Source organism: Accipiter gentilis, chromosome 30, assembly GCF_929443795.1.
Source record: "Accipiter gentilis chromosome 30, bAccGen1.1, whole genome shotgun sequence".
In the NCBI taxonomy this organism is placed as follows: Eukaryota; Metazoa; Chordata; class Aves; order Accipitriformes; family Accipitridae; genus Astur; species Astur gentilis.
Window position 1 is genome coordinate 16,832,283 of NC_064909.1, and position 13,192 is coordinate 16,845,474.

Below are 13,192 nucleotides of genomic sequence, written 5' to 3' on the forward strand. Positions count from 1 at the left end.
TGTGAGCAAAGGAGAAATCAGGGATGTATTCATCTTGACTTCAGTAAAGCTTTAGGCACTGTCATCCCCAGCATTCTCATGTGGGAGCTGAGGAGGTCTGGGTGGGTGAGCAGCCTGTTGGGCAGGCTGAAAACTGGTCCGACTTTTGAGCTCAGAGGCTAATAGTACTTGGTGGCTTCATGCCCAGTGGCAACCAGCGCTGAGCAGAGCTGGCCCCAGGCGCCAGTATTGGGGATGGTAGTGCTCAGTATTCTCATCCATGACCTAGATGATGAGACACTGGTCAAATTTGTAGATGACCCTCAACTGAGAGGAGAATGGGCTTGGCTGATGTAGCAAATGGCAGAGCTTTGCTCCAGAGGGACCTTGGTAAACTTGAGGATTGGGCTAACAGGAGCCGTGTGGAGCCACCAGGATTGAGCAGCTCTGCCCTTGGACCAGGACCTGCTGGTGCACCATCCCCCCCATGGGAAGCAGTGGCCTGAGTAGTCCTACTGAAGAGCACCTGCAGGTTATGGAGGACCCAATCCATCACAAATAGGGTAGGCAGCCAGCCAACCCCCAGAAAGGTAGGAGGAAGGCAGCCAGCGTTGAGAGAAGTTATTATCCCGGCCTGCTCAGTGGTGGCGAGGCCACACCTGGGTTGCTGTGCCCGGCCTCGGCTCTCCTTCCCAGGTCAGTGGGGATATGGAGAAACGAGCAGGGCCCAGTGCGGGCTGCCTGTGTGTTCAGGGGCCCACAGCACGTACCCCCTGGGGACCTGGGCTTGCTTAGGCTGGAAGGAAGTATCTGAGAGAACTGGAGGGAGCTGGGCTTGCTTAGGCTGGAAAGAAGTGTCTGAGAAGTGAGCTAGTGGTGGCCTACAACCACCCCATGGAGAGATACAAAGAAGGCAGAGCCAAATACTTCTCAACCGTAGCAGGTGATACAAGAGGTGGTGGTGACAGTTTGCTGTTTGGGAGGTCCAGGTCGGACTTTAGGATAAAGACTTTCACCAGGAGGGGGGTGCAGTACTGGAACAGGTTACCCAGAGAGGCTGTCAAATCTCCATGCCCAGAGGCTTTTGAGACTTGGCCAGGCAAAGCTGCAGCTGCCCTCGTCTAGTGTTGGTGATGGTCCTGCTCGGAGCAGGACATGGGATGGAGACCTGTGGAGGGGTCTTCCACATTTTGTGGTTCAGTGATCCCATTTTAAACCAGTGACAGCAGTGGGCAGGCCATTTCCTTCCTTCTGGTGGAAGGCCCTCCAGACGCCAGAATCGAGACCAGAGAGCTGGAGTCCAGTCTGTTGAGATCTGATCTCACCACAACACGTAGCCTTCATCTGAACCACACTCATTCCTTCACCTGTGCCACTATCTCTAGAATAGAAAGGAGAATCTGTTTTATTTCATGAACAAGGTAGATTAGGTAGAGTTTTAATTAAAGAGCTAACTGCAAGAAGCAGATGAAACCAGTTCTTTCAAATGAATGTTGCCATAATAAATAATATTGTTGGCAGTTGAGCAGTTCAAACTACTAATTCTGTGTGATGGCTGATTTTATTGCATTAAGGAGACAAGCCCCTCACTTTTTGTGCTATCTTTTCCAATTTGAAAAATGGATTTTGAGAGTCCTGAGGTTTAATCAGTTCATGTCTCTGCAATGTTTTGAATTTATAAAAGGCTATCTAAATGTGAAGTTTAACTGTGTTGTTGGAGAACACTTTTTGTAAGTGATCTGAAGGCCCAGGGAAAAGTCATTATGTGTAAGCTCCTGGACTTCTGTCCTCTTTCATTGATAGCCGTGTCATTTTTCAGCATGTCTGTCAATGTTCAGAGAAGCTCTAACCCATTGTCAGACCCAGGGGAAAGGGCTGTTGTCCCCTCACTTGTCTGCTCCTTTACAAGTGGGTGAAGGTTACTTTTTTCCTATACATGAATGTCAAGTGGTTTTTTTGAATCAGAAGGAAAACCAGCAGCCAGTGTAGTTTTCACAGGAAAGCAGAGTGGTCCTCAGAAGATTTCTTCCACCTGCATTTCCTTCCATCCTATAATTGGTGTGCCAAGGCACTCTTCTCCCTTTTCGTCCCTGCAGCAATAACTTAGGAAAGCACAGAAAATATGAGGAAGCTCTGGAGCTAAAAGATGAGTGGAAAGGGGACTGCCAGACAAAACTGGCGTGCAGAATTGACAGTGCAGAACTGATAACTGAGTTACTGAAAGGCAGGTTTGGGATGAAAGTGGAGTGGAGGCTAGAGATGGAGGAAGGATGGCAGAGCCTCAGAATGGGCAGGGATTTGGCGACATGCTTTATTGCTGTCAGGCATTCAACAAGCTCTTGATAGGATCATCACCTTTCCCAACACTTTTGGGGAAAGTTGGCCAACTAATTGTCTCCTGGTACTGTGTGCATGGATATACATGTATGTATGTAGAGGAGAGGCTGACAAGGACAGACTAAAACGTATGAGACATTAAAATACACCATCTCCTCAAGATTTATCTTATTTATGTTATCTGTGGACCAATTTCATGATTCTCCGATGGTCTGAGTTACGACGCTTGTGCACTTAAAGCTGACATAATGGCAGCCTCTATGTGATTAATTTAATCCTGGCACAGAATGAAAATGGAGGAGGACTACACCAAATAGATTTAATTATGTGCCTTCTCTTGTGGCTTTTCTAGTTCTTCAGGGGAATAACTCAAAGTAGTTGCTACTTGTTTAATGTGGTCTCTGACATTACTGAACTGTGAGTTGTTGCAGTACCGGTTCTGTTCCAGGCACGCTTCTATTCAGGCGCTTGTGCATCAGAGTATTGTCAAACTTCTTAATTTTTAAGCTTCTAGCCTCCTGAGTGTAATCGAATAAGGACACTGGAGAGCAAAGTAGCAACTAGAGGCACAGCATTAGGCTTCCTTTCACACCCTCCCCTTAACTACTGCTCACACTGTGAAGTACTGAACGGGCGTTCTGCCTCTCTGTTTTTATTGACAGAACCAGCTTCCTCTTAGGTTTCCCTTTAGGTCTGTCTGTTTTGCTCACAATGACAGAAAATTTTCCGATCCTCTAGTCTCAGAACAGAGATCTCAAAAGTAACTTGCCATTCGCCTCTGTCAGCAGCAAAAGAGAAGATGCGTATTGGTTAATCAGCTGTGGAAGGCTGAATTATTTAAACACTCTTTTGTGATTCTCTAGGAAAGATTTTAATTTCAGCATTGAATTTTAAGTTTTTAATTAACTGACTACTTTTTTCAGTTCAGTGCTTTTCAGCTGGGAGCAAACACTGCTGAGTCATTTAGGAATTGGGCTGTAACAGCATCTGGCTCTAGCTCCCATTACGGAAGGCAATACCTGGAGCTTTTAATTGTTTTCTTCTTCTTCCTTCTCACTTTCCTTATGAAAAACTGGATGTAAAATGCTTTGTGAGAAAAACATCTTTTATTGTTGCCTATCTAAAGTGTAAGTAGTGTGATGGGATTCAGCTTTTCATATAGATATGCTAGGGATTGTTGGAGTTTAAACCGATAAATAATAATAAAGTTTTATAATAGTGTTCCTTTGGACTTCAGCTCATACACTACACCTGAGTTTAGGGAAGCAACAGGGGAAACCTCTAAAAGAGCTGTGTGAAGGTCACTGCTAGGAGATTGCTCCCTCTGTGTGTAAGGCTTCAGTGCTGCCTTTAAGAGAATAGGTAAATTAATAAGGAAAATTTCTGGGACTGGAGTGTGAGAAAAGGGAGGACTCCTGTCTTTCCTAACTTCAAGGTATGTTTCTCTAGCACTGCTGCAGTTCTCAAGGATCACAGTGAATACTGGTTGTTTGAGGGAGAAAGTTTTATATGAATGAAGTCTTTACATTTCAGAGAAATCATATGGGGCAAATCAAATTTGCCTGATGCCTCAGTGAGAGTACAAAATTTGACTTTATTTTGCTTTGATAGATTATTGGCCTTCCTCTATATTTAGGAAATGAAAAATACTTGAATAGGAGGTAATTTTAAAGACCTTTGACTTGCAGATCTCTGCTCTGATACCAATCTTGGCCACATGCTAGTTGTGGCCAGTTTGCAGTTGTTTAATGTCTGCCTTAACTTGTCCATTTGTGAAATGTATTACATGCCTACGAGAGTTAGTATGAATTCATTAGCATTTCTGAATTGCTCTTGCATCATCTAGAGAAACGTGCTCACATACCTGCTAGGTATTAGAAGTGAAATCCTGGTTCTTTTTAAGCTAATAGTAAGAACTCTTATCGACTTCAAAACAGGTAAGATACCATCCAATTACTGTAATTAGATTATTAAGAATTGTTCAGCCTCAAATTCTGTAATAATTCAAAGGCTGTTACCTTCATGAATTTTAAGTCAGATGCGAGTATAGTATGTTGCAAATCTTCCGGTGCTTACGCAGTCACATTGCACTCAGCACTGGAGACTATTCACATTTTTAGTGTTCAGCACTTTTTGGAGCCTTGATGAGGCAATTAGAAAAATCCATAGAAATAAGCCTAGAAAAAGTATAACTATCTTTTCTTAATGTTGTCACTCAGGTAGTGCCCAGTTCCTCCACAGCTTTTACCAACTACTGAGCTCCTGCTATGAGAGTTTTGTTTGAATAGTTAATTTGGAAGTTAAGTGTAAAATGAAGAATCCAAAGGCCAGCTCTGTGGGATGTTTTGCGATACCAGTGGAAACATTCTCTCCAGTCAGCATCTCCAAAGACCATAAAACTTGATTTAAATTTTTTTTTCTACTGTACAGTCCCCAACAGACATTGACTGTTAATAGTTTTTACAGCTCTAATTTAATCTGGTAGAGTATTGAACTTGTACGTGAAAGGTAATAAAATCCTTTTAGTAGGAAGATGGAGTTTATGTTCAGAATAACAATCTATCAGTTTTGCAAAGGATTGTTAAATTGCTGCTTTATAACTGTGATCAGATTAAGTCAGCCTAGCTGTGTTTTGAGCCTTGCTTTTCAAGAAAGTAAGTTAAAATAACAAAACTATGGCCTTTAGTTATTAGGAAAGAAATCTGCTTGAATTGGCATGGGGACACTTTAATTTGTATCAGGTATCTGGATGCCTGCTCTATGTGTATTATTGGCTTGGGTGTGTTGCTAAATATTATTTTCAAATAATGTGAACTTCCCTCTTCATGAATTCTAATGCGTACCACTTTTGTAGCTGATTTTGATGTCCCATTGCCCTGTTTGATGTCATGTCTTTAGGATCTTATTTGATTGTGTGATATCAGGTATACAAGAACATCTCATGCTGGAAATCCTAGACCTCAGGTGTAAGCTGAAGAGTTGCCTCTATGTGTTTGTCCCAGAACAGCTGGTTGCTATTTTCTGCAGTGAACACTTGTTTTCCATTGTAACTTCTTGGGCTGCCATCTTTTTGGGCTGCAGCCATCTTTTCTAGACTGCTGCTTCAGAAAGGTCAAAGGATGCAATAGCGTGCACTGACCTCACTGAGCATCATGAGGTTGTTTAGTAGAAGAATCTGACCTGGCTCTGTACTGCATTTAACCTGAGACTGACTAGGAAGGATTTAGGGTATGAGCAGTTAGCATGGTGCATTTAAAGCTATTGGGTAGCTATCAGATGACCAGCTTTTAAAGGGGCTAGCAGTAGGATACTAAGTTTGCCCAGTTCCTAGGGCCAAGCGATGCCTCTGTCTTTTTGACCATCTCTCAGGGTTGCCTCAGCATTCACTGGTATGAGTTTCAGACGTTTTGTCCATCCGTATCAGTCAAGGATGTTGGACCAGAGATTGTAGGAATGAGCTTTGTAGCTGGTGTGGTTTTGAGTTGTAGTCTTCCCAGTCTATACCTCTTAATTTGAAAACTTTTTTGGGCAGGTGATTTATTCATAATGTATCTGCACAAGCATAGTATATTAGCATCAGTTTTCTTGTTTAGACGTAGCTCTGTTACTTCATTAGTCCTGAGCAGCGCAACTTGAAGCTGTCTTCATCATCTCAAAAACATCTTGTTACTAAGCTGATAAGCCATCCTTCCCTTTTGGTGACATGAATATTAAAATGTTGTAAACAAGCTTCCAAAGGATCAGCAGCAATTTTTCATTCAGGATATATTAATTTGTCTTGTAATATTCCTTTTATGTCAACTGGAATAATTCCCTGTGCTTAAGCATAAATATCTTTGCATGTGTGTTTGTCTGAAGTGACAGCAAGTTGCCAGAGATGTTATCAGACACAACACTTGAGGGTGAGTAAAACCATTGCATCATGACTGCAGGTGTTAAAAAAGTAGGGAAAAATATGATTAGAAGCTGAGTAGTATTGGTAGGTTTCTCCCACAGTTTGTGAGTGTTTAAGGGGAATGTGGAAAATAAAGTATTTGCATTTAGACCAGGAGTTTCTGAAACACCACAGAGCAATATCAGCTAGTAGGGTTTCTGTGATATAATGCAAACACAGGAGTATTTAGTGCAAAATACTGGATGCTGTTCCCTCTGCAACACGTGGTTCTGCATAATGATGATGAATGAGCTCAGGACCCAGGAAGTGCTAAGTGCTTGGGTCTGTGGCTGTATATCTAGTTACAATGTGATTATTTTAACTGCATCTCTTTAACATCAGCATTGAGCTGTGCAGCCAGAGTCTAATTTAAAACCTGTAGTGGAAGACTCCTGAAATGACTCATTGGTGAACATCTTTCTGAAAAGCGAATAGACCCTTCAGAGTCCTGAGCAGTAGAACATGACACTGGCAGCATGTACCGTGAAGGGGCCTTTCATCTCAGCTTATATGCTTTGATATCTAAATAGCAGCAGAAGTTTGTTTGAAGCCACAGTCCTTTTTCTAGCTATTCACCCGGAAAGATCCCAAGAGCCTGATTAGAGCTGTGAGCTAATAGGAGAAAATAAGAGCAAGGAAATAATGGCTGGAACCTTAGAGTCTTACTGGTCTACACAATGATCTCGGAGCGTGCCACAGGGATTCCCTCCCACTGGAGGGAAGTACAAGTGAATATATAGCTTCTAATTTTGCCCATAAGATCCACTGGTGTGAAACAGAATATTGTTCTGTCCGTTGGCATGGATAGGAAATCGATCACTATGTGATCTTTTAACTCTTTCTAAGTAGCGGTCTCTAATCTGATCCTGGAAATGGTGCTTATGTTGAATCCATGGGAGGCCATCACATGAAACAGCGGCAAGCAGTGACTGAGAGACTGTGCCTTTGAGGGAAGGGAGAAGTATAGGGATTTGTGTTGAAAATGTATCATTTCTCAGTTCAGACATGTTAATTATTCCTTTGTGGGGTTTGACACTGTTGATTTCAGTAGCGTAAGTCCTGTCAACTTTAATGAAAGAGGATTTGGGCCACTGTCAGCGGGTTGTTGTCTTTGTGTATGTGTGCGTATGTATGTAGTTGACTGATAGGTATGTCGTGTATGCTTCGGAGACAGCAAATTCATGAAATTGGGTTTGTCTGAATTGGTGTTTTGAGTCTATTGCTTATGTGGAAAAGAGTATGTATGATGTTAATGTACACTATAGGTGGAGGCCCGGTTACTATAGGAACTCTCAGGTCTGCTCTGTAATCAGCAGATCTAACTTCTAGTGCGTGAACAGGAATCTTCAAATTCTGCTCTGTAACAAAGCCTCTGTGCTTTCTGTGTGGTTTCACAGCAAGTACCACTCATTTCAACTTTGGAAATTGTTCCAATAACACCAGAGCCAAATGCGGCTCTGATAGTTCTTTCCTTAGCACTTACGGACTAGACAAGCAGTAAGAACAAAAAGAGAACACTGCAGCAGACAGGGAAGTCACCCACGAGATGGTTGAGCTTTCAAAAGCAAGAACAAAGTTACTTTTATTCTCCGTCTTTTTTTTTAAATAAAATAAAATAAAATAAAATATTTTTAAAAAGGTAATCTATCATAGCTCTAGTATTTGCCCAGGTAGGGGATCTCCCCAAAAGTACGTACTAGGAGGACATTTCTGACAAGACTGGTACCAGTGGTGAGGCCAACACAGTATAACGGTCATGTAATGGCTGTGTCCTTCGGAGTGATTTTCTAGGCACCGCTTCACAGCAGCGTAGTGCGGGACTGTTCCTCCTAGCATCCTGGGAGAGTTTGCTGGGGTAGCCCCCACCGTGGCAAAATTGTGTTCCTTTTAGTAATATAATTTAGTAGGTAGAACTGGCCACGTGATGAGTAATAAGCCATAACTGCAACGTGTGAGCCCTGTAAATAGAGAGTAGAAATATAAAAGCCAAAACAAAGGAGGTTACTGACTATCTCACAAATTTGCTGTAACAGCTAACCTTGTCTACTACTAGACTTCACTGATGTTTCAAACCTGGCCCCAAGTCAGGGCATAAGAGGGACTATCCTTGGAAGCTCCCTTTATTTAGAACCACTGCAAGGAAAGAAGGAATGAGAGCTGCCTTTGTTTGTTTGTTATTTTTAAAATCTGGCTCCCTGTTGCAAGGCAGTAAGATGAGCAAATGGCTTTTGCACCTGGCAAGTTACCATCAGCAATTACTGCAACGCTTAGTGTCTTTCTGCCACCAGCGGAAGTCTCTTTGCTCCCTTTCATGTCACAGATTTCAGTGTTCTTATGGGGATGGTACAATTAAAGCCACAAGATTTAGTGCTCTAATTCTCTTTTGTTTGCAACAAAAGGGAGAGACAGGGAAGGATGATACATGTGGCTGGGTTTTCCTTTCTATTTTACTGACCAGCAAAAATACTGTGTACATATAACTGTGACAATAACAGAGTTTGTTTAAACTCATCAAACCATTCTGTTAGTAACTGGATTAAAGGCTAGTATTTCACATAAAGGAATCTTGTTATTAAAAAAAAAATGCTGTGACTACATTTCACTCCTCTCTGTTTACAAACCTCAACATCTGAGCAGGCTGTACCTTATGTATTTCTATGTGTTTCTTTCAGTACAAATGCTTTCTAGTTTTAGATATGTCATTAATGTGACGCCAATGTCAAGAACACTGTTTTTGACAAGTAGGTCAAAAATGCTGCTTGTGATAAATGTGTGTATGGGAGGGAAACGTGGTGGTTGACAGGAATCCAGGTTTCATTTTTAGCCCTTCCATTACTACCCTGTGTGCGACCTGAGATGAATTGCCAAATCAGACTTTTTCAAAGGGGACATCTGTGAGCATGAGTGTAATTCCCGTGTTCTAAACTGGCATCTGACAGTGAGATATTCAAACCTGAGCTCTTGACCCTTGGTTCAGTGGAGAGAAATGGGAACTACCAAGGGACAATTCACCAGATCCATTTTAGGATGAGGTGAACTACCACAGGGACTCAGAATGGCTGGTTTGCACCTTGTGGTCCACAGCTCAGACGCCGAGGTGAAGGCAAGCAGGATCCGCACATTGCCCCTCCACAGGATTTCTTGGACACCCTGGAACTCAGCTGAGCCATGCTTAGTGATGAGGAAGGTCATTCCTCTGAAGATTCAACCTTGGTATTTTCTAAACCAAGCTGCTGCTCCTGCTAAAATTCATGCATGCTTAAAAAGAGGTTTAAATTACAGCCCTGTTGAGCCTTAGTTTCTCCTTCTATGAAACTAAACTGTTCATCAGATCTGCATGTTTTAAGTATTAACGGACAGGCCTTATTACTGGACGCTCCAGGAAATGAAATCTCATTGTCTTGATTATCTGACCAGTCTTGCTAGAATCTGTGGAATATCACAATTTTTCTTGCTTCAAGTGTTGGTCCTTTTCATTTACTTAACTGCACCTTTCATTTGCCAACTGTGCACCCCAGTGTGCTTGCTCTGTGGACAAATTGGTAAATTGGTCAGCTGCCAAAAGGGAGTAATTTGACTTACCTGAAATGAGCAACGGTGTGATGAAAATACATTGCCTCAGTCCCATTGGATAAGCCTCAGATTGTATTGAATTAGAATTAGGACAAGGGAGTCAACGTACTGGATAATAATGAAATGTTTAATGTGGATTAGCTGCATATAAAATTAATACATTAGAATGAATTGTGGAAGAAATAAAATTATGTCAGGCCTTTATCCTGACTCTAATGACTTAAAAATGATGCACTCTTCTGTTTATAGAAGAGCAAAAGTAAAGCTATCAAATTTGTGTTCTTCATTTGGGTGAGAAAAGTAGACATAAAGTATTATTTAAAAATAAATAAATAATATAAAAAATATATATCCGAGCTGTCAAATCAGGATCCCACTGAACCAAGGCCATAATGTCTGGGTCTGGACCATACCTGAGAGGTTACAGAGATGAGGATGAAGTCTAGCAAGAATAGGTACATGAAAGCAAGATTCTAAACCTGAAACTCCTTAATCACCTGCCTGAGCTTAATTTTGGAAGTCTCTCGGTTGATTGAGTTTTATTGTTACTCTTTGTTATTTTTTCCCTGCCCTTAATATTTATGGCTTTTTCTACTTTATGCCTTTTCTTCTGGGGGTTAAATCTAAATGTAAGCTTTGTTTTGGACTATCCAAAGGTGAGTTGAAATATTGCCTGTCCAGGGAGATCTTAATGGGTTTTAATACAAAATGGGCAAACTTTCCAAACAAGTTGGCAAAGATAATTTTTGACTGGCAGGTATGGAAGGGCTGCAGAGTTTGCTGTGGCATAAAAATTACAAGTATTCATCTGCACTTTGTGAGGCTTTTTGGTTGTTTTCTTTGTTCTTAATGCTTTCTTGTTGCCTCATCTGTTCTAGGTTCATTTCTGTTTCTCAATGCATCAGAGAGGCCAAGCCCCGTCATCCTGAGCCCTTGGCTGAGAAGCAGCAGTGACCAATGCATAGTTCAAGTGGCTGTTTATAAGTTTTACCAGCAGAGTGGAGAATATATTGCTCGTGTCCTTCTCATTGACGAAAGCAGAAGTGAAATCTTATCAGTGGAAAGTCCAGAGAAACATGGGTAAGTCTCAGCCTCTCATTTGACTCACAGCTTGGGTTGAGAAAAATCACACGATTGTGCAGCAGTACAGCCACAAAATGCGTGCTGCATGTCTAGTAAGGGGAGCAGGACACCACACTGAGTAGATGTTTGTCTTGCATGGGTCTAAATTATTGTAGAAGCTGGAGATTGGTGCTTATTTTATTATACAAAGCATCAGCAAACTACTGGATCCATGTAACAGTGAGTGTCTAAGTCAACATAATCTTTATTCTCAGTGCTTGCAAGTACAGACATAGTGTGGATACTCGTCCTAAGTTTAAAGCTTTTCTGTCTAATTCATTCTATCTGATTTCTTTTTACTACTTCTTTACCCAAGTATACTGTTGGGCTTAGAATATCTACTGAGTCTTTGCAGTTTCATGTGTCTGCATACATTTTAAGTTTTGTCTTGTGTTTGTATTTTTTTTAAATGCAGTCTCTTGTCAATAAAGGAGTTCAGATCTACTGCCAGAGGAGGAAAGCTTTTGATCTTTCAAGGGTGCAACTGTTTGAAATGTTTTATCTTCTTTGTGCAATTAATCTTAATTGTTGTTGATGTCTTAATTTGTCAGACTTCCTGTGCATTCTTTTAAATTTTGGTTAGCAGCAAAACAGCAGGAGCTGAACACAGTAAATATTTCAAAATGCTATAGTAGTGGAGTAACTTAGAATTGAATTTGGATATACATGAGGCTAATGTTCTACCTGTTCTATATACTGATTTTTTTTTATTATTTTTTACTTCTGCTGTGAAATGTGTGTTAAGCAGCATAATTTTTACTAAGCATCTCAGATGTTCTTTGTTTTGATGTGATAGAGAGTTTCTAATAGCAAGTCCTGCTGGCTTGTGCTTGTAACAAGATGTGATTATCTGATTACTGTCTACAGCAAATTCTGTGTTTTCCAGTAGCAAAAGGAGAATGTGCAATAAAGAACCTTACAGGAGATAACCTAACTCATGGAAACAGTTTCAATAGTTGTAATTCCCGTATAACACATGGCCTATAAAAGTGAGGAGGAGAGCTTGTGTGTGGATCTAGCTCATATTTGGTTCCAACAACATCATCCAAATTGTAAATTACTGTTGATGTCTGGGGAAAGGTAATTAGGGGAGCCGCAGCAGCTGTCTTCTTCCTTAGCTCTTTGCAAATGCTGTGCTCTATGTCACAGCTAATAAACATGCTTTGTGCGAAGTGCCTCCTGCATTGGCAATGCCGCTGTTCCTTGGCACTTGCAGGGAGTACTGCTGCGTGTAAAATGTTTTGCTGTGCGGCATGGAGAAGCTCTAGCTTGGATCTGTGGGCAGGCAGAACTCACCAGGAGGACAGGCAAGTGCCAAATGTAAGGAGCCTTGAAGGGAAGGGAAGGATCACTTTTAACTACGATAACAAATGCCTACCTTTGCCATCTGCTGGAGACAATATGGACTACTTAGCTGTGTGTTGCAGATGGAAATTGAGGGTCTGTGCTTTTCAAGAAGGTGGGTTTTGTTATAGCTTGGCTATCCCATACCCTTGCAAGAAGTGTGGCACATATACTCTGTGTGCTATAAAACTTTGCAGTTGGAGCAACTGGCTGGTTCATTTTTCCCCCTCTGGTCTTGTCTCTTCACTGTGAGAGGTAGTAGCTCTTCCCCCAGCTCAGCAATGCAGAAAGGCTCTGATATTGTGCCCGCATAAATGTCACAGGGATAGTTAAGTATCTACCCACAGACTGCAGCTACAGATGATAGGGTAGCAGTTTGTTATCATTTGCCCTGAACCTTCAGTCCAGCATTTATGAGTGCTCCTCTGCCCTTTGTTTGGAGCAATAATATTTGATTATCCCAGCTCTGATAATAAAAAATGCAAATCTCACTTTTGTAAAATCTTCTTTTCTTTGAATAGGAATCAAGAATAGCTGATCAGAAGTCAAGAATAATTCAATAAAGTTCTTAAATGAACTAGCAATCCTACAGTGGAAATCTGTTCTGTTTAATATTTTATTTTGTCTTGGAAATTGCAAAGAATTGCATTGTTTTGTAATGAATTCTTTGACCATGCTATAACCAAATAATCTCTAAAATTTTATAGGGATTTTAGCTCTAGGCACAAGGTAATTGAATTCCTCAGTGATAAGCCAGTGCTAGAAATAAAACCACTTTAAAGTTTCACAGGTGACACCTCTTTGAGTCTCTGCACTTTATATATTGTTTTGCAAACGAGAGGTGTAAAGTGTGCATAGTTCCCTGTAACTTATATGTGCAGTAGTAAGTCCATGCCATTGCTT

At 41.2% G+C, this 13,192-nt stretch overlaps 1 protein-coding gene across 1 annotated transcript in view; it reads left to right on the plus strand.

Annotated features, from left to right (window-relative positions):
- Positions 1–13,192, plus strand: part of ALK (ALK receptor tyrosine kinase) — a 318,128-nt gene that overhangs the window by 136,348 nt on the left and 168,588 nt on the right. The window contains exon 4 of the mRNA XM_049833894.1: positions 10,702–10,903. Coding sequence (XP_049689851.1) covers positions 10,702–10,903 — 202 coding nt within the window. The remainder of the gene's footprint in view (positions 1–10,701; positions 10,904–13,192) is intronic.